The 19,611-nt window shown below is 46.7% G+C and overlaps 1 protein-coding gene across 3 annotated transcripts in view; it reads left to right on the top strand.

Moving 5' to 3' along the window:
* The window catches only part of SNX29 (sorting nexin 29), a 2,314,491-nt gene that overhangs the window by 251,152 nt on the left and 2,043,728 nt on the right, over nucleotides 1-19,611 (top strand). For all 3 annotated transcript variants that reach the window (XM_069645593.1, XM_069645591.1, XM_069645594.1), the window contains exon 3: nucleotides 2,491-2,555. In XM_069645593.1, coding sequence (XP_069501694.1) covers nucleotides 2,491-2,555 — 65 coding nt within the window. The remainder of the gene's footprint in view (nucleotides 1-2,490; nucleotides 2,556-19,611) is intronic.

The following is a 19,611-nucleotide window of genomic DNA, read 5'->3' as shown; positions in this document are numbered from 1 at the left end:
AACATTTGTGTGCAGCCACTAACTTGCACACGTTTGACCAGTGGCCTACCAGGCACTTGCGCCTCGAAACTCCTGTGTATAGGCATGCTATAAATAAAATATATCACTCCACATTTAGGTCTCGGGACAGTCTGTGCCACAAGGTCTTCGGTGGGGAGAGAATGGCAGTGCTCTGTGACCCCCATTCCCTCCAGCCCAGAGGACCAAAGCAGTGCCTGGAAAAGGTTACACTAAGGACAAACAAGGCTCAAGTGTCCCCATCCAACCCAAGACCTCACAATCATAACCTTTCAATTGCTAAATACAAAATACAGGAGGGATCCGAAACTCCAAACCATTCTAGTAGGCCCGCCCTTTGCAGACACTAACCAACACACGCACATGCCCAGGCACATTACTCATTATCTTAACTATCCATCTCCCACTGCTCTTCTTGCACCTTTCCATTGGGTGAACTTGAACATGGATTTAAAAAGCTCCCCAAATTATTTTCTTACCACTTGCTGTGATGTAATGCGGCGGCCAGACTGCTCCTTAATCTACCTCGAAGAGAACACATGACACCAGCCCTGAAAACGCTACACTGGCTACCCATCAAACAGCAGATCAAGTTCAAATCAATGTGCATAACGCACAGAGCAATCCACGACCAAGGCGCAGAGTTCTTTAGAAGAAAAATAAACGTACATCACACAGCAAGGCCACTCGGATCCAGTAGCGACATCCGTTTGGAACCCAAATCACACATCAAAAGAAAACACGGAGGATCCTCTTTCTCTCACCTTGCACCAAAAACCTGGAACAAACTACCAAAGAACATACAGAACACAAGAGATTACCTACAATTCAGGAAACTCCTCAAATCCTGGCTCTTCATCCCATAACTAGAAGGAATGCCCAAAGGGGCATACACAGCGAAACTAGGCTGAGAGAGGAACTTATCCCCTAAGGCTTCGAACCTTAATGGATGTAAGGATATACTAATCTACAACATATCCACTTAGCAATTGAGATAGACCACCTATAATCCTACCAAAGAATGTCCACAGATAATTGCGAAGGAAGGGAAGGTATAACCTATCGAGAACACCTTGGCCCACATTGTAATAACAGGCAGCAATGGGCCACTGACAGTAAATAGATAGGAAGGAGTGGGGGAATGGTAATATAACACCACTATCTAAGGGGATAATGCTCGCCCAACAGGTTGTACTAAGCTCAAATAACCTACCTGGGAACGAGCCACGCCAGTGCCCTAGAAACCTACCCCGTTCCACAACCGGATACATAAAACAAAAACTACAAGGATTAAGAGACACATAACGCACTGACCAAAACCTCAAATTTCTGCATACTTAACTCGCACAAAAACCCACACAACCACTTCTCTCACAGCAAACTGCACGCACTTCACCACACCGCAACAACCATCAACACATAAATCGCAACAACAGCACACAAGGACTCGCTTCGATCCCATATTCACTCCCAAACTCAGCGCACAGTGAAAACCGAACTGAAGCTGCTAACAGGTCACCACCACCTCACTTTCCTACGCCCTCTTCACCCATTAACCCAATCCCACCTATTTGTTTGCAAATGCACCTGGAGACCAACTCCATTGGTGACGGTGCGCTATATAAATGCCTTTAACATTACCATGTAATCGGCACACTGATTGGCACACATTTATCAAAACCACTCCTTGTTGTGAAGTGTGGAAAACACGAATGAAAAATGATCACATCAGCCAATGCATGACTCGAGCTTTACCATTTGTTAAATCAACCACAGCTCCTCCTTCTCCCCTTCAGCATTCTTTTTATGCAGCAAAGCTCAAAAGTGATTATTCTCTGGCTCCCTTTCAGGCTATACAATTGTTTAGGTTCAGTAGGCATTGCTTATTCATTGTTATCATTGTTAAATCAAAAGGCATATTTGACACCTAACTGAACTCTAACCTTGTACAGACTGTGGTCTGTAGGAATTAAGGCAAGGGAGTACATTATGTAAGTACTTTGCTCCACTGCTGAACCCTCCTTTGCTTTCTGCTGTCTTCTTCAACCCCTTTTGCTCTCCCTCAACAGCAATCACACCTGTTTACCAATACTAAGCTGTTCCTCCATGACACTGTAGGAAAACGTCAATAATACTGTCTTTAGCCAGAGAGAAATGTTAAACTGTTGCACCTGGCCTTTATCGCCCCCTCTTGCGCCATTCAGGGCTTTTCAGCTTTTCTGCAATCTTGCTGAGCGTGGTGGCTCCCGATGCGGTTCCGTTGGCTTAAATTGGATCAGTCACCTACCTTGTTATTAATTTAAGTTCATGATGTTGCCTATACACATAAACTTTGTGTATGAAATATAAGTATGGGTGTCTCCTTGCATACTTAACATGGTTTCACATAATTTAAGATAACGTCTTTATTGATTTACACATGGTGGTGGTAAACATATCTAACTTTACAATAAATATATTTTTTAATTTTAGGGCCACAGACCAATGACATCAAAAGACAATTTCTTCTAGAGCGATTGTTGGATGCAGTTAAACAGGTAAGATGTCATTCTTTCAAAGAAATGATAGTAAAGTTGCATCCTTTGACTTAATACCTAAAGTATAAGTTGAATGTCATACTTGTGGCACTATATCATTTATCTTTTGATGATTTCTTTGTACAGCTTATGCGCTATATCATAATTTCCACAGGAAAACATAAGAAACAGGTGGACGCGCATAGAGATTATGCATTTCACAGTCTTCATTTGCAGAGGATTCAACAATCTGGCAAGACAGTGGAATGGTCAGAGTTAGACATGTAATGAAACTAACTGCTGTAGAGTTGTCACATGAACCAGATTTGTAGAGATTTATCAAACCCATGTGTTCTCAATTGTTGACTGAATTGTTGTATATATATGATCCTAATGGGCCCGTCAATCCAGTGCATTCTACTAAACATCTAGTACTCTTCATTTTGTCTACTATTGAGAACATTGGGGTTTGATAAATCCATCAAGTTAGCATGTGAAAGTGCCTCATAGAGCATGAAATCCTAGCAGTGAATGCTCTAGGGCAGCAGTAGTCTTTTTAATTAGAATAATACACTATGTTTTTTTCCACCATAGATACTATCCAGGGATTGTATAACTTTCCACATGTGAGATACTGTCATCCTCGCTGTTGTTAAACAGTGTGCGATCCACTTCCTGGGGTTGGAGCCGATTTATTGGACATCTCCCTTGTCCAGACATCCTATTAATAGAACTTGTGGGTTAGTTGTAGCGTTCAATTTGTGATGCTTCTAGTTATACCAACTATTTAAATAAAAAATGCACAAACCGGACATTCCCACCGGATGTCTAACAGCGTGCCTATTCCCCTGCAACCTCTACAACATACATTAGGGAGCCTGAGATTAAATCTATGCAGCCTCTTTGATGAACATTAGAGGTGCATAACACAGTTTCTGAGGCTTATGGATCTGCTTAGATCGCATGCTGTGCATAGGCTGACATCTAGTGATAGCCTTGGAGTATTACATTTTCTGTTATCGAAACTCGAAAAGGGACGTTAGTGTTCATGTTAAAGGACATTTGTACTGCGCACTATCACCACCGAAGTGGTCCCCTGACGCTCTGGTGGCTCTGAAAAAGGAGAGGAGAGGGGTGGGTTAGTGGGAATAAGCTGGAAAAGTGCAAGAGAGCAGTGATGTGCTGTTGGCAGCCTCAGCCCGGTGGGTCCGTTGGCTGGGCTTGGGGTGTTTTATGGTCCGTAGTCGTGTGCTGTTGTGCAAGTTGACAGGGCCTGCCAGTAATACTATCCCTAGTGTGACATCTACTGTACCCATGGTCCTTCACACGTCAGGTCCCTTAAATTGTTTTTTCCCGCCATCGTAGTCGGACATATATCGCAGAGTTCCTTCTTGGTTGATGCCATTACGTAATGAAAAGTTAAATCGATGGACCATTAACCTCTGGCTTTCAATGGCCTCAACAGGCCTCTGCCCTGCACAGTAGGGAGAGCGGGGGGGAGGTTCATATTTTAGTCTCTTTAAGACAATGCATATTTTCCTTTACTCCCATTTATTTCGCATAGGCTGCCATCCTTATACATAATGGAAAACACTCCTTTCAAATTCTGCCCTTCTGTAACAGGAAGCTTCCCTGGATGGATTTGCACCGAGTGTGTAACATGTCACCTGAGGGACCACGCAGAGGGACAGTGCAAGTCTTGCAAACTGTTCAGGCGTAAGACTTTAAAGGGCCATAAAACCAAGCGCTGGGCCCACCACGCCATGCATGCTGAGGCCACCATGGACATCGAGGGAGCCTTCAGCGATAGCCGCATCAACGTACTAAGTGACGCAGAGGGCGATCAGGATATGTTGGATTCCCACTTGCGAGCCCCCAACCCCAACTAGCAGGCCAGCGGTTCTGCTACAGGGACGATAACCAGCGACTGAAGCACTACCAAGTTTCATCACACAAAACACATCCCCCCACGGCCGAATGTCGACCACGTTGCCGACCGGTAAGCCACACGCGGTGCAGAACGGAAGGTCCGAACAATCCCTGTCCTCTTGGCCATCGCCATCACCACACAACAGGCCCCCGAAACAGACGTTAAAGTCTGTTTTCGACACCACGTCTAAATCTGGGAAATCCACGGGTGGCGACGACCATACGTCGAAAGACGCGTCCAAGACCTCAGAAAGAGCTCAAAAAGTTCAAAATTGGGCAACATAATTAAGGAACACATTCCTGACACCCTACTAAAGTGCTGCACATCGATAAACCTTCAATCTTTGATACCCCAGGTTAAACAATCACAAGCTTATAAAAGTAGGGATTACACTACCCCTGAGGACACCCTTTCAGGGGCTACATCATATAAAGGCCCCTCTCCCAGACCCTCCACCTACTCTTGCTCCCTCTGTGTTGCCCAGCTCCTCCCAGTGGAAAACGGAACAATTTGATAAGGTCATAAGGAGGATGTCCAGTTTTATAAACTTCATTGACTATCTCCCAAGGTCCTCCACAACCTTGAGGGGACCCCCACAGAGCAAGGTGGCAGACACTCAGTCTGCTGCCAAATAATCCTGCATAGACACCATGCAGGCTACCACCTCGTCCTATCAGGACCTGACTCAGGATACTTATTATTACAGCACCCAAGGCTCACAGGACCCTGGCTCTTACACAGACCCAGTGGACCAAGTGGACACGGGAGACTTGGACCAATATTATGACAACGACGAGGATGTATACATCATCCAGACCACACCAACCCACCGGTGACCGACTCCCCGGTAGACCAACTCCAACAAAATGACCTGCTCCTAAAGGTTGCATAACACTTCAAAATAGACACTCAAGAAGCCCAATTCGACAGACTTCGTGGAGGACATTCTTGGATAATTAATTGGCAACTCAATTTATCTCCCTGTTAGTCGGTCCAGAGACATATTCACCCCTCTCTGCTTACACTCAATTTGACACAGGCAGTCATCCCATGCATCGAAAAGATGTTTAGACTGGCCCCCTCATACCCCTGAAACATTAGGGGGGCAGTTAAAACCAGACTTTCTGGTAGTTACCGCCGCTAGAAAGAGAGCAGGAACCCTTCTGGCCTCTGCACCCCCCCCCACACCAACCGGACAAGGACAGTAAACACATTTACACTCTGGGCAGCAAGGTAGCTTCCTCTGCAGTCTATCAGACGAGGATAGCTGATAACACAACACTATTAGCCAGCTATAATTGCCACAAATGGTACAAAATCGCTCAGCAGATACTCAGTCCCAGAACCCCTGAAATCTCAGCTCTCACTCACCATTGCTGAGGGTTAACAGGTAGACAACTGCATCCTTAAAAATAACTTGGACGCAGCAGACCATGCGGAATGATTGTAGCAGAAGGCACACTGATCAAGCACCCTACATGGGTCCGCCAATTGGGGTTCAAATTGGAGACACAGGCTACACTCTTAAATATGCCTATTGAGCCCAATACTTTATTTGGCAAAGCAGTTGAGGATGCACTTAAAAGTTCAAAGGAGGAATATGATATCCTCGGATCCCTAGGACAGCTCACTAACAAACCCTTTTGGCAGAGTGGGAGCTCAAACTATAGCCGGTTTAGAGGACAGATCTCCCAGCGGTCCTCAAATTACAACCAGGGTGGGCAAGGATCGTCCTGGGGTTATCCACAGTAGCAGTCCTCCCAACAGGGTTTTCAAAGAGGCCAAAAAAGGTCTAGGGGTAGGAGCAGATCATCCTCCTCCACAAGAGGGAGCTCAACCCGTCCCAAGCAATGACCACTCACTACCGGTTCCCTCCCATGTCACTCCAGTAGGAGGTTGTATTTTACACTTTACCCACGCATGGAAGGGGATCACCTCGACAAGTGGGTACTTTCCACTGTGGCGGGAGATATTGCATAGAACTAATCCCGACACCATCCAACCAAACACACGACAAAGGCTAATTTCACAGGAGGAACGCTTCCTGTTGGAAGAAGTCAAAGCACTGCTACTGAAGGATGCCATAGAAATTGTCCCAGAAAACCAGGAAAACAAGGGTATTTATTCAATGTATTTCCTTGTGCAAAAAAAAAGACCTAACAGTGCGCCCTGTACTAGATCTGCGCCCTGCGAACACCTATGTCAAGCCACAAAAATTCTGCATGACAATGCTACAGGAAGTAATCCTACTACTAAAACAGGACGACTACATGGCAAACTTGGATATGAAAGATGCATTCTTTCATATTTCAATGTTCCCAGTGCACAAAGTTTCTTGCGCTTCATGATAGCGAATCAACACTAACAATTCGAGGTGCTACCCTTCGGCATAGCCTCCGCTCCAAGGGTATTGGAGCGCACCTACGCAGAGAATCAATCCCAGTATACCCTTACCTGGATGACTGGAAGATGGGAATCCCCCCAAATTTGCAAACAAAACACCCAAAGAACAATCAATCTTCTGTTCAAATTGGGATTCTCAATGAGACAAAATCATGTTTTGTTCCAAGCAAAACAAAACAGTTCTTAGGAGCAGTCATAAGAACAGAAGAGGGTCTCCTCTTTCCGTCAAACGAAAGAGTCTGAAACATACTGCTGCAAATACCACAGTATCTAGCTGGTCGCCAAGTAACCGTATGCAAAGCAATGCGTTTGCTCATGATGGTTTCATGCATTTACCTTGTCCCACACGCATGGTTGCGCATGCGCCCTATGCAAGAGTGATTAGCAAAACAGTGGTCTCAGGCAAGCGGTCAGTGGTCAAGATCTAGTGTTTGTTTTTCTCTCCCTAGTTCAGGCACTATGCTGGTGGACAAAGGAAAACCTGTTAAAGGGAAAACCTTTTCACAACCTGGCAGCGCAAGCAGTTGTCACAACAGACTCATCACTCGCCGGGTGGGGAGCCCATTACGTTCACCACACAGTGCATGGCCTTTGGACACAGATCTCGGCCCAAAATCACATAAACCTTTTAGAACTGCTTGAAGTACTCAAGGCCCTAGAAGCTTTCCAAGTGCACCGGTCAGGACCGACAGTACAAATCCTCACGGACAGCCTTTTATACTTTTCTATCATTTTTATTGGAACATTTCCTCTCTCAGGTTATTTTTCAGTTGTCAATTACTTTTTTTTTTTTATTAAAAAGTCCAATGCAATTTTGTCTTGCGCACTTTCGTCTAAGGTGTAGGTCTATTGAACTACATTTGTATATTTCGCTTTAAGATTTATGTTCACTTATTGAGCATATATTCATGGGTGCCAGCTTTTGATTTTCTCTATGGGGGCAAAAGTACCTGGGCATACATTATTGCAGCTGGTCATTTTATTTTCCCTTTTACGTTCTGCTTAAATGCGTTTAGTTGGGGTTGTGTGATGTATTACAACAGTCACCAAGGTACCGGCCATTAAACAAGGGGCTTGTAGCACCCTGCTTAACCAAAGTGTATGATCCTTGGCAAATAATTTAACCACACAGGGCATCAACTAAAAACATTGTGAGTTCTCAAAGCCTGCAATCTTTTATACAGAATTTTAAAATAAATATTTTTTTACAGCAATATCGGGGTGAAAAATCACTGGTGACCCTCGTCTCCCATCCATGCAGTAACCAGGATGGACACTGCTTAGCTTCAAAGCGAGGAAAGGGCCAGCCCCCTCAAGCCATGGTGCCTAATAAGTGAGGCAAAGTAACAAGACTACTTAGAGCAACTTGGCCGGCCCCTTCCTCAATTTGAAGCTAAGCAAGGTTGGTCCTGGTTACTGCGTGGATGGGAGACAATCCACAGTCTGGTGCCGTGTGTTCTTAGTTTAAAATGGCTCATAACACATTAAGAAAACACATGGCATCTGTTTATTTTTTTTTTTTTTAGACGCGTGCTATAGTACTTTAAAGTATTGCACTCTGAGACTTTTTTTTTTGGGCTTTTGCTGAATTACATTCTGGCATTAGTAGTCTGACAGTCTGGAAGAGGGGGAGGTGATAATGGCACAATTTTACACTTTGTGCCTAACCTAGTTCAATAAGGATTTATATATTTGAGTGACACTAGGGCATGTGTACTTTTCAAGTTAGTTTGTAATCCTTGACACTGGTGCAGTTAGAATCCCACGATCGTGTCTGCTTTTCAGGTCGCAAGTAAAGGACACATCAGTGAAGAGCGTAACCTTTTTTAGAGGGTTTAGCCAACAAACCGCCATGACCAGCCTCATTATTCAAGACACTCCTCCTCCCACCCCCCCGCTTCTGAGTCGGTTGTCCAACTTTGCTACCCTGTGGGAAAAAATCACCACCGACAAATTGGTGCTAAACCTCATTTGTCAGCGTCACACCCTGGAATACATTGGAAAGTACCCTTTTATTTGCCCCTACGGTAAAAGGAGCAATACAATCCTTCCTCCTGCCAGAGGTTCAATCTGTTTTAAAAATAAAAGTGGGTTCGGAGGGCACTTGAAGTCATCCCATCAGAGATCCGGGGTCTACTCCAGATACTTCCTAGTCTGAAAAAGGTCTGGAGAATGGTGACCAATACTGGACCTCAGGAAACAAGATGTTCCTAAAATCTCAAAGGTTTTGCATGGTCACGCTGCAACACATTCTAGACCAGCTGGAACAAAGAGACCGCCTCTCTGGACTTGGGGGATGCCGATTTCCAAATCCCCAACCATTGACGACAGACGCTTCCTCTGGTTCGTAGTGCAAGGCAAGCACTATCAATTCAAGGCTCTGACCTTCAGCTTAAAGTTAGCACCTCAGATGTTCACAAAATGCCTAGCTGCATTGGCACCCCACCTCCTCCAATGAGGCATCTACGTCTACTTTTGCCTGGTCAATTGGCTGATCCACTAGCAACATGACACACCAAGGAGACCATCCAATGTCTAACCTCTCTGGGATTCTCCATACATTTTCTGAAATCCTGCATACAGCCTGCGCAAAGCTCTATCAAGTCTCTACTAGGGATGATGTCCTCATGCATCCTTTTGGTCCCGCACTGCAGGCTCCACATGAGGCCTTTTCAGGAATTCCTCTATGCCTGCTGCCAACAAATTTCGGGGTCCTGGGAGGACAAGCTTCTCCTCACACTGCCTTTCCGCAGAGCTCTGCAATGGAGGAGCTATTGCAACAACCGCACACGGTGCTCCTTTTCGACTTCCAATACACCAGACAACAGTTACCACGGATGCCTCCCTAGAAGGGCGGGGGAGTCCACACTGGACAATACCATGCCATGGAGCTGTGGCAGCCCAAAGACAAAGCCCTTCAAATCAGCGTCCTGGAGTTAAGGGTGGTGTTCTGGGCTCTAAAGTCGTCAGGGCCACAACTTCAGAACAAGGTAGTCTGCATCTTCTTGGACAACACCACCATGTTTTACATCCGGAAGCATGGAGGTATCCACTGTCCAGTCTTGTCCTCTTAAGCACAGGCACTATGGAACTGATCAATAACATACATGTTTTTCATCCCCTTCCGCCTACCGGGGATATGTTTTTCACTTGGTTCAAAATTCAAGTAGTGTTAAAGATCTTCACTCGGTTCACCTCTGCGTTGGATTTCATCGCAGAATGCCTGTAATAACCTGCCCAGCACTGAAAGACTAGAAAATGTCTGTTTATGAACACGCAGGAAGACCACTGTGACCAGTGGTCTCGTAACCAGGTACGAGAGCACTCAAAGAAAATAATACATTCTGAACTACAATTTAACAAAAACTGCTGCAATCCTATCAGATCATAGGTCACCCCTATATAAACAGTGAAACACAACAACCTATAGATCTGTAGAAAGAGTGCTGTCCTTGAAAATGACAGTCAAAATAATTTTAGCACTATTAAACCTCAAATATCACTCCTGGGAACTGTTTATTAGTTCAGTGTTTAAGGCCTGTTCTGTGCCGACACGTGTTTCGACCACTTTGGTCCTTGGCAAGGAGGGGCATGGTTACAAAAAAATATTTCATTCCAATCAAGGTTAGACCGACAATCAAAAATTGTTACAAAAAATACAGAACATGTTGACACATAGCAATACACAACCCAATATTGAATCGACATATTTTTAAGAAAACACATTGAGACTGACCAAACACATTTAATAGTGCTAAAATAATTTTGATTGTCGTTTTCAAGGACAGAGCTCTTTCTACAGATCTAAAGGTTGTTGTGTTTCACTGTTTATGTTTATGTACACACAACCTCTCCACTACAAAGTATTTTCATTTATTCAGGATTACATTCTGAGACCTTCAAAAACATGGTTTAATATGCATGCGACCACTCTGAACATTACGCAGAGGATTACTTTGTATCAAACACTCGCATACTGGGTTTCCTTTCACATAAGAACTCACTTGTTGCATCTCTCGACGTTCCTGCAGCGCAGATCTCTCTGCCTTTGATTCTCTGCATCTGGGCTCCACCTTCTACCCCTTGGGCACTCCTGGGCTGGCTTCTGACCCCAGGAGAACAAGCACTACGAACTCCCTGAAAAGGGGCAGCATCCAGGCACGGCTCCCCTTTCAGAGTCCTTCGGTTCCACAGAGCCTGAGCTCCCGGACTGCTCTCCTTTGATCCACTGGCGTGCCACACAACTACAGCTCTGTGCAGCGTCTCTTGGTCTCTCTGGAGCTGCTCGTCCATGAAAGCCACAGCTTCTCTGCTTCCCCTAGGTTGGGACTTGTATACACTTGTAGCCCTTTAACAGGCTGCACGTGTGAATGCACAATCAGCTCTGTGACCATCATTAAGGGGACATGCCTGACCTCTACTACTCTCAGCAGGCCTCTTCCTAGTTCCAGGGTGGTAAAAGCACCTAGTCTTCATTACTCCCGGTTGCTTCTTCCTCGGCCCAGTACTGTTAGTAGTTACATATGAGGATTTTAGAGGAGTTGACTCATAATACCATGAAGGCGGAGGAATGGTTGGGTTGATTATTAGTGGGAAATGGGAGTGGGTGGATACCATGTCTCTCCAAAGGGCATCCCATTCCTAGTCGCTACAGAACTTCCACCCAGGTGATTCTCCCACGCTTGTCACTCCCAGGGTCAGGATCCAAAAGCAATTGCCTTTCCCTGGCCTCCTGCGCAGAGGACCCATGAGAAATAGAAGTAAGAATACACTCAGGTTTCACATTAGATAGTGTTAGGGTGGCTCTTGAAAAGTTTGCTGGTTAAGGGTGCTGCTTTCATTGAGAAATTCAGATAAATCTTTGATAGTAGTTGTAAGGGTGTAGAAGTAGGGCTCAGACTCAATGGTGGCATATCTTTGGGTACAAACTTTCATTGATCAAGAAATGGTTGGAAAAGTGCCTCTCTATCCCTAAAACTAGTCAAATTCTCAGTGTCCAAAATGAAACATTCTGTCACTTTCGGAACTCAAAAGTCTACCTCTGTCCTTAACATTAATAACTTAAATCAACTGTGCAAGGATGATCTCTTCCCAAAGTGTAGTGTTGGTGGTTCCAACCCAAACAAAAGTTCCCAGGCTCTCAGGTAATCAAAACAGATGAAATTAACAATGTTCACAAAGATAACACTCCAAGGCTAGGGTCATGCTAGTTTCCCCTAGACTATTTCTTATTCTACTTTCCTTCCTTTTGGGCTCCTGAGCCCTGTATCCTTTTGTGTAAATGGCACTGGGTAATTTACAAGGATATGCTTTTCAGTTTCACAGTTCTTTATCCCACCAACTTGGCACACTTCTCTACCAAGTGTAGGATTCCTTCTAATTAGTCTTTTTCTGTTTGTGTTCTTGACCCTCTTATTCGAATGGATTGTGTCCTCCAACGTATTCCACATCTTTGACATGTAACGTCCACAGCTGTGCACTTCTGAAACTTTTTCGGCAGAGGGCATCCTGCGTCGATGACGTCGGGTCGATGTCCCTCAAAAGGCTCCGTCGAAGGCAATGTCACCGGATGTTATAAAGAGGACGCACGGCGCCCGTAGCCTCAGTTCCATTTTTTCTGCTAACGTGTTGCTTCGAAGAACTCGGCGCGCCTCATGTGTTATCATCGTGAAGATGTCTTTCTCTTTGACCCCTCTGACTCCACAGTCTGGTTTCAAGACCTGCCAGGACTGCAAGTCGAAAATGTCGATCAACGACCCACATCGCATTTGTTTGTGGTGCCTGGTCGAGTCACATGACACAGACGACTGCTCGAAATGCCAGTCGCTGACTGCCAAGGCCTTGCTGGAGCGGAAGGGGAAGCTCCAGGTAGGTAGGGGCTCTAAACCTGTTACATCCTGAAAATCCAAATCTAAGTCCAAGGGGGTTTCCACTGACGACTTGAGGGGCGATGCTCCGCGTCGGAAGGAGTCCCGGGGATCTCGGTCCCGGAGTTGTTCCCGCCATTCTTCTTCCTCATCCTGGCACTCTAGGAACCGCTGTTACCGGTCGCCTTCCCCGTCGTCCTCCTCGGATGGTGCCTCGAGTAAGGTAGCGTGTCCAAGGAAGTCCTCGACTCCGAAGGAATGGGCGGCATGTTGATGCCGAAGCCTTCGGCGCTCACAACGTTGAAGCCTTCGGCGCTGTCGGTGTCTTCAGGAATTTTTGCCCACATCTACCTTTGGAGTACCCCCATGTGGTGGATCCTCCTAGGAAAGCTACTGCGAAGTCTGTGAGGCCAGTACTGGACTCCAGGCCCTCTTCTGTCACCAGACCTGGGTTTCAACTCCCTCTGGCTAACATTTATGAAGAGGAGGAAAGGTCTGAGTTTGAGGACCCTGGAGAACTTGATGAAGCTCCACTTTTTTTCTGGAGACGGTCAGTTGGAGGAGTTGGAGCAAGACCCTCCATGATACCAGTGGGTTCAACACTTCCCCGGAAGTGGAATTTGGTAGGCCTGGGCCTGGGGCTCATGCAGAGTCGTCATACGGGAGGCTCATGGCGAGGCTCTCGGATTATCTGCCCTGGTCCAGTCCTCCTGAAGACTTTGTGAAGGACGATCTAACGGACATCTTCGATCAAGGTCTGTCCTTTGACCCGGTTTTACCATTTCATCTGACCTTGCATAAAAGGGTGGCAGCTGCTTGGCAGTCCCTGGAATCTCTTCCGGCTGTTAATAAATCTTTGACCAAGAAATACTGCCCTTCCTTTAGCGACCCCAGCTATTTATCTACTCGCCCCACTCCCGAGAGTTTGGTGGGTCAGTCTGCTACGGCCACCTGGAGGCAGGCGGCATACCCTACGATCCCTCCAGATAGGGACGACAAGCGCTTCGACGGAAGGTATTTTCTGCTGGGAGCATAGCATTGAAATCAGCAACTCCACTTGGTCATTGGCAAGGTTCTCACACACTCTGTGGAACTGTTTCTTTAGCGGCTGAGCATATTCCCGAAGGGGAAGAAAGGGATAGGTTCCTTGCTCTCGTGCAGGACAGCAAGGATCCCATGTGCGAATCCCTTCAGTCGGGTTTGGATATGACCAACAGTGTTAGCCGATCCATGGCTCCGAGCACCGTTCTACGCAGATTTGCGTGGTTGAGGAAGTCGGGTTTTGCTCTGGATGTTCAGGCCTGTCTTCTCAACATGCCCTTTGATGGCGCACATTTGTTTGGCAGGAAGGCTGACGAGAGCTTTGAGAGTTTGCAGACCAATATTTGAGCGCAGATGTGCGTCAACCTCTGCCTTTTCGTCCTACGGGACAGCAATGGAGGGGAGGTTCTTTTCATTACTACTCCTCCTTTGATAGAACGAGAGGGGCCGCCAGTGAAAGGGGCCAGCGAAAAAGTACCTGTGGTGGTCGGGGAAATCGTGGTGCCAGAGCTGCTCCGGCAGCTGCCTCTTTGCCTTCAGGCACTGCCATAGCTGCTTCCAAATAGTCATGAGGCCATCTCCGATGGCTCGCCCGTTGGGGGCAGAGTGTCTCAGCATCTCGAAGAATGGCAAGCCATTACTTCGGATGCGTGGGTGCTCGATACCATTGCCCACGGCTACTGCCTTCCTGTTACACTGATAGTGTTAAACTATTACTGTTCACTTCTCAATATGATTGTAACTATACAGTTGTAGAAGCAAATACAATCTCACCTTGGCAGAAAGCTGAATATCCGATGGAAGAGCCAATGCCGTAAGTGAAGGGTCCCCCAAACGACCTGTCCCTCCCTATCCAGAGGTAAAAACCCAGGGGGAAAGGACACGACCATCAGGGAAACCCTCTGGGGAAGAAAAGCCTGGACGAGTCTGAGTACAGGTGAATGGATAGCCGTGCTGATGATTCTCACCAAAGCCTGGAATTGTACTGGATGCGGGAAGGCTTCCTCTGGTAACAGAGAAACAAAGGGTTTGAAAGAGATTGCTTAAGAGAGAAAGGAAAATAGGGCTAAAGAATAGTGCAATAAGGAAAGGAGTCCCTCACCTTCTAGCGCAGCGTTACTTAAGAATCAGGGGGTAGTTACCAGCGTCCTGGAACTGGAGTCACTAGGAAACAGATCCCTGAAACGGACAGAGGGTAAGTAAGGATGACTTTAGGGAGAAGTATTCCCCTAACGATCGAAGGAAGGAACTCATTTTTAGCTTATATGAAGAGTGAAGCGATACCTTGAGGGTCGAAGCTGAACTAGCAGAAAGAAAGGAAATGCGGTAGTCTGGAGTGAGCAGTCTAGGAGCTTGGGTGAACGGGAGAACCTGCAGATAGAACCTACACGGAACAGAAGCACAGAGGTAGAGATGCAAGGTAGGAAGATAGGTCAGGGAAGGAATGTTAACACTATGAGCACCTAGAAGTGAACTCACGCGGCGCCTGCAGCAACAGTAGCGATGCAAAGGAAACCCAAGCTCGGTTCCGTATAAGGAATCACGTGAGCGATCCCCGGCATCTCTGGCAGACGTGCAGAGACTGAACCGCTGCTCTCCCCACAGGTAGTACAGTGGTCCTCCATCTTGGATATGCACAATCTGATCAATCCGCATAAGCGGTTACGGTGCCAAAGGGATCAACGGCCAATATGTGTAACACCTCCCTTCCTTCAGCGGCCTCATGACAATCCACCAGGGAAACTCTTTGAAGCTTCAGGCTCCGCTCCTTGCGCTGGAGAAAGGTGCTATAGAACTGGTGCCTCCCTTTATTTTTTGATCCCAAAGAAAGACAGGTGATTGAGACCCATCATGGACTTGCGTTGGTTGAACAAACTTCTCAGGAAGGACAAGTTCAAGATGGTCACTCTTTCTCTAGTCCCCCAGGTCCTTCAACTTCAGGATTGGTTGGTGTCTCTGGACCTGCAGGATGCTTACTTTTATGTGCCGATTCATCCCAAGCACAGAAAGTACCTGAGGTTTGCAACTGGCGACTCGCACTTTCAGTTTCGGGTCCTGCCATTCGGATTGACCTCCGCCCCAAGTGGTGGAAGCGTATCTCAGGCGAGGGGGGGGGGGGGATTCACACCTACCCCTACCTCAACGACTGGTTCATCCGGGCGCACCCTCCCGAGCAAGCGTTGGATTACCTCGGTCTCACCTGCCGCACCCTCCACAGGCTGGGCTTCTCCCTGAATTTCAGGAAGTCGCATTTGACACCTTCCCCAACAGCTCCAGTACATCGGGCGGTGTTAGACACATCCTTGGGGATGTGCTCGCCTCCCAAGGTGAGGGCTCATCACATTGTGCAGATGATGGACAAGTTTCAACATGCCCAGAGTCTTCATGCTTTCAAATTCTTTAGGTTGCTCGGCTTCATGGCATCCTTAATTTTTCTGGTGTCAAAGGCCAGGCTGCGGATGATGTCCCTGCAATGGGTACTTAAGATACAGTGGTCGCGGTTCTCTGGCAAGATGTCGGATCCCTTTCATATTCCACTCTCGGTCTCCCAGGATCTTCTGTGGTGGGCCAATGAAGGGAACCTGATGAGGGAAGAACTGTTTTGACAACGGTGGCCGGGGGTGACTATAGTGACTGACGCTTCCCTCACAGGATGGGGCGCTCCAGACTCCACATTAATTTGTTAGAGCTGAGGGCCATCAGGCTAGCCCTGAAGGCTTTTCTGCCCTCTGTACGGGGGAAGAGTGTCCTGATCATGACGGACAACATAGTGGCCATGCATTACCTCAACAAAAAAGGGTGGTGGGCTAGGGTCCCTCCCAGGCGATGCTGCTCTGGTTCTGGGCCATCCAGCAGGGAATTTTGATCTCGGCAGTTCATCTGGCCGGAGACGAAAATGCGGCGCCGGACCCTCTGAGCAGGCAGAGCATGATCTCACAAGTGGGAGTTGGCTTAGGAAGTCCTTCAGGAGAACTTCGCCCTTTGGGGGACCCCACAAGTGGATCTCTTCGCCACCAGTCTCAAGGGAATTTCCCACAAGAGGAGCTTTAGGAGACTCGTTCGTGGCGGATTGGTCATTCCCACTGCTGAATGCATTTACTCCAATCCCTGTCATTCCTCAAGTGCAGAGGTTACAGAGGCTTGGTTCCCACATGATCCTCATTGCTCCGGATTGGGCCAGGAGAGGGTGGTACTCGGACCTTCTAGAAATATTCCCTCCACGCCGTCTGGATGGAGAACCTGACACCCCCCCCTGACCCCGGGCAGGGGAAGACCCCGGGCAGCGGTCAGGGGGGGTGTCAGGTTCTCCATCCAGAGATCAAGACTCTCAACCTTCACGCTTGGTTTCCGAAAGGTTGAGGTATAAGGATTAAGACCTCCCGGATGACGTGATGGGGGTGTTGCTTTCAGCCAGACGGCCTGCAAGAAAATCCCTGTACTGTTGGCACAAGTTCTGCGACTGGTGCAGAGGTCATGATGTTGATCTTTTTCAGTGCTCCATTCCTATGTTTGTCTTTCTTACTTTCTTTGGCCCACAGTGGCCACCATTAAGGGTTACCTGGTGGCGCTGTCTATCTTAATGTGCTCGTCTGAAGATCGTTCTTACTTTAAGATTCCTTTGATTTCTCCGTTTCTTAAAGGACCGACTAATGTATTCCTGCCGTCTCCTTTCCAGGTGCTGGTTTGGGATTTGAATTTGGTTTTGAAATTTCTCATGGGTGCTCCGTTTGAACCTTTGCACTCTTGTCCTTTGAGATTAGTGTCCTTGAAGACAGTGTTCTTGGTTGCGGTTACTTCAGCTCGCAGAGTGAGTGAATTGCAGGCACTTTCATCTAAGCCACCCTTTACTGTGTTTCACAAGGACAGGGATTGTACTGAGAGTACGTCCCTCTTTTCTACATAAGGTAGTATCTGAATATCATTTGAGTCAAAAGGTGGTTGTTCCATCTTTCTACCCTCCTCATCCTGGTAAGGAAGAGGAGTGACTCCATCTGTTGGATCCTAGGAGAACTCTGAGCTTTTACATTTCTAGGATGTCCAGGGTCAGAGTGGACAATCAACTCTTTGTTGCATGTGCTGGACACCGATTGGGCCAGGCTGTTACCAAACAGACATTCTCCAGGTAGATTATCCTTACCATTACGGAATGTTACCGATTTGCGGGTAAGGACCCTCCATAAGGTTTGCGAGCTCATTCCACTAGGGGTGTGCCTACTTCCATCGCCCTACAGCGGGGTGTACCTATTAGGAATATTTGTGATGCCCCTACATGGGCTTCAATCCACACCTTTGTTAAACCTTATTTCCTGGATACAATCAATGGTCAGGATATGGCCTTTGGGAAGTCGCTTCTTTATTCTGCAATCTAATTGGGTACTCTAAATTCTTTCCCCTCCTCCATTTTCTGGTACTGGTTCCGCAGGGGGTCTATTGTACTGTGGAAGCACAGCCCTGGCCCCATGGATAAAGTCTCCCTTTAGGAGAGAAGGGGCAGCATCCTCTGATTTGTCACATAACCAAGGAAGGCACATAAAACCTTCTTTCTGCTTTTTGATATGGCCTCTACCTTGACTTCTTGTGGTAGCACTTGACAGTTTCGTTTTGGAACCCAAATGATTGTGCCATGTTGGCCAGATGGGTGGTGAGATGGGCTTTCCGCAGCGGTTATAGGTCAAAGGTTTGAATCAAAAGGTTCGAATTACAATATTACAATAGGTTCGAATCAAAAGGACCGAAAACAAAAGATTCGAAAATGAGTGTTTTTTTTTTTTTTTTTTTTTTTTTGGGGCGGGGGGGGGGGGGGGGGGGGGTAGAGCTGGGACTCTTTCCATTAGTCTCTGAAATGAAGCACGTGCCCTGTGAAGGCTGAATGGAAGTATTGTGAACTGGAAAATGCATCCAGTGCACCTGCAAGTAGCCTTTCGTCAGGTCCAAGGTGGATAAGAATTTGTCTTCCTTAATTTATCCACTAGTTATTCTATCTGGGGCATCCGATAAGCATCAAATCTCGATTTTCTATTGAGACTTCTGAAGTCCATACACGTATTTTTGGACTTGGGGACAAGGACTACAGGGGATGACCATTCACTGTAGAACCTCTAGATTACTTAAGGTCTAGCATCTTTTTTTTAGTTTTTCTTTAATGATTTGTCCTCTCCATAGGTAGTCTGTAGGGCTTCATACATATAACTTTGGGGGTGGGGAGGCCTTGATTTTGTGGACAGCTCCCTTGACTCGTCCAGGTTTTGTAGAAAACACATGGCTAGTTGTGGAGTGACAAACTGATAAGGTGACTTCAAGAACTTTGTCTAATGGGAGTCTCTTCCGGGTAGTGTTGGCATACTAAAGTTATGTTGAGGAGTACAGTTTTCCCTCCACGTGCCAGTTTGTTCATATGATATAATAGAGAGGGCTTTCGTTGCCTTGCCTTAATATAGCTTGTAGACGAGATAAGATGCAACTTCTGTGATAACATACAATCAGTGCCTCCTAGTCAATTGAAAGGTCTTAGTTTGGCATCTTAGTTATACCTGTCAGGCGTGGGCTTCATTCATGTGGGTTCTTACCAGGCTGCACACTTTTTTCCAAATATATTTTATTTATTTTAATTCTCATTAGGCGCCACATGCCCGTGGGCCTCGGGGTGCACAAAAAACAAAACAAGACAGACAGAACATAAATAGATTAGGCCAGATGAATGAGAGGTTGGATTTACTCATTGTTTGAAAGGCGAGTCTTTTACAGCCTTTTCAAAAAGATGATAGTTTTGTATTTGGAGTATAGCAGCAGGGAGTGTATTCCAGAGCTGTGGTCCTTGAGAGTCAAGACTGGTGCC

The sequence above is a fragment of the Ambystoma mexicanum genome, chromosome 2p, assembly GCF_040938575.1.
Source record: "Ambystoma mexicanum isolate Mex_15411 chromosome 2p, UKY_AmexF1_1, whole genome shotgun sequence".
Lineage (NCBI taxonomy): Eukaryota > Metazoa > Chordata > Amphibia > Caudata > Ambystomatidae > Ambystoma > Ambystoma mexicanum.
The sequence above is the reverse complement of the archived record's forward strand: the minus strand, read 5'-3'. Positions and strand labels throughout refer to the sequence as shown.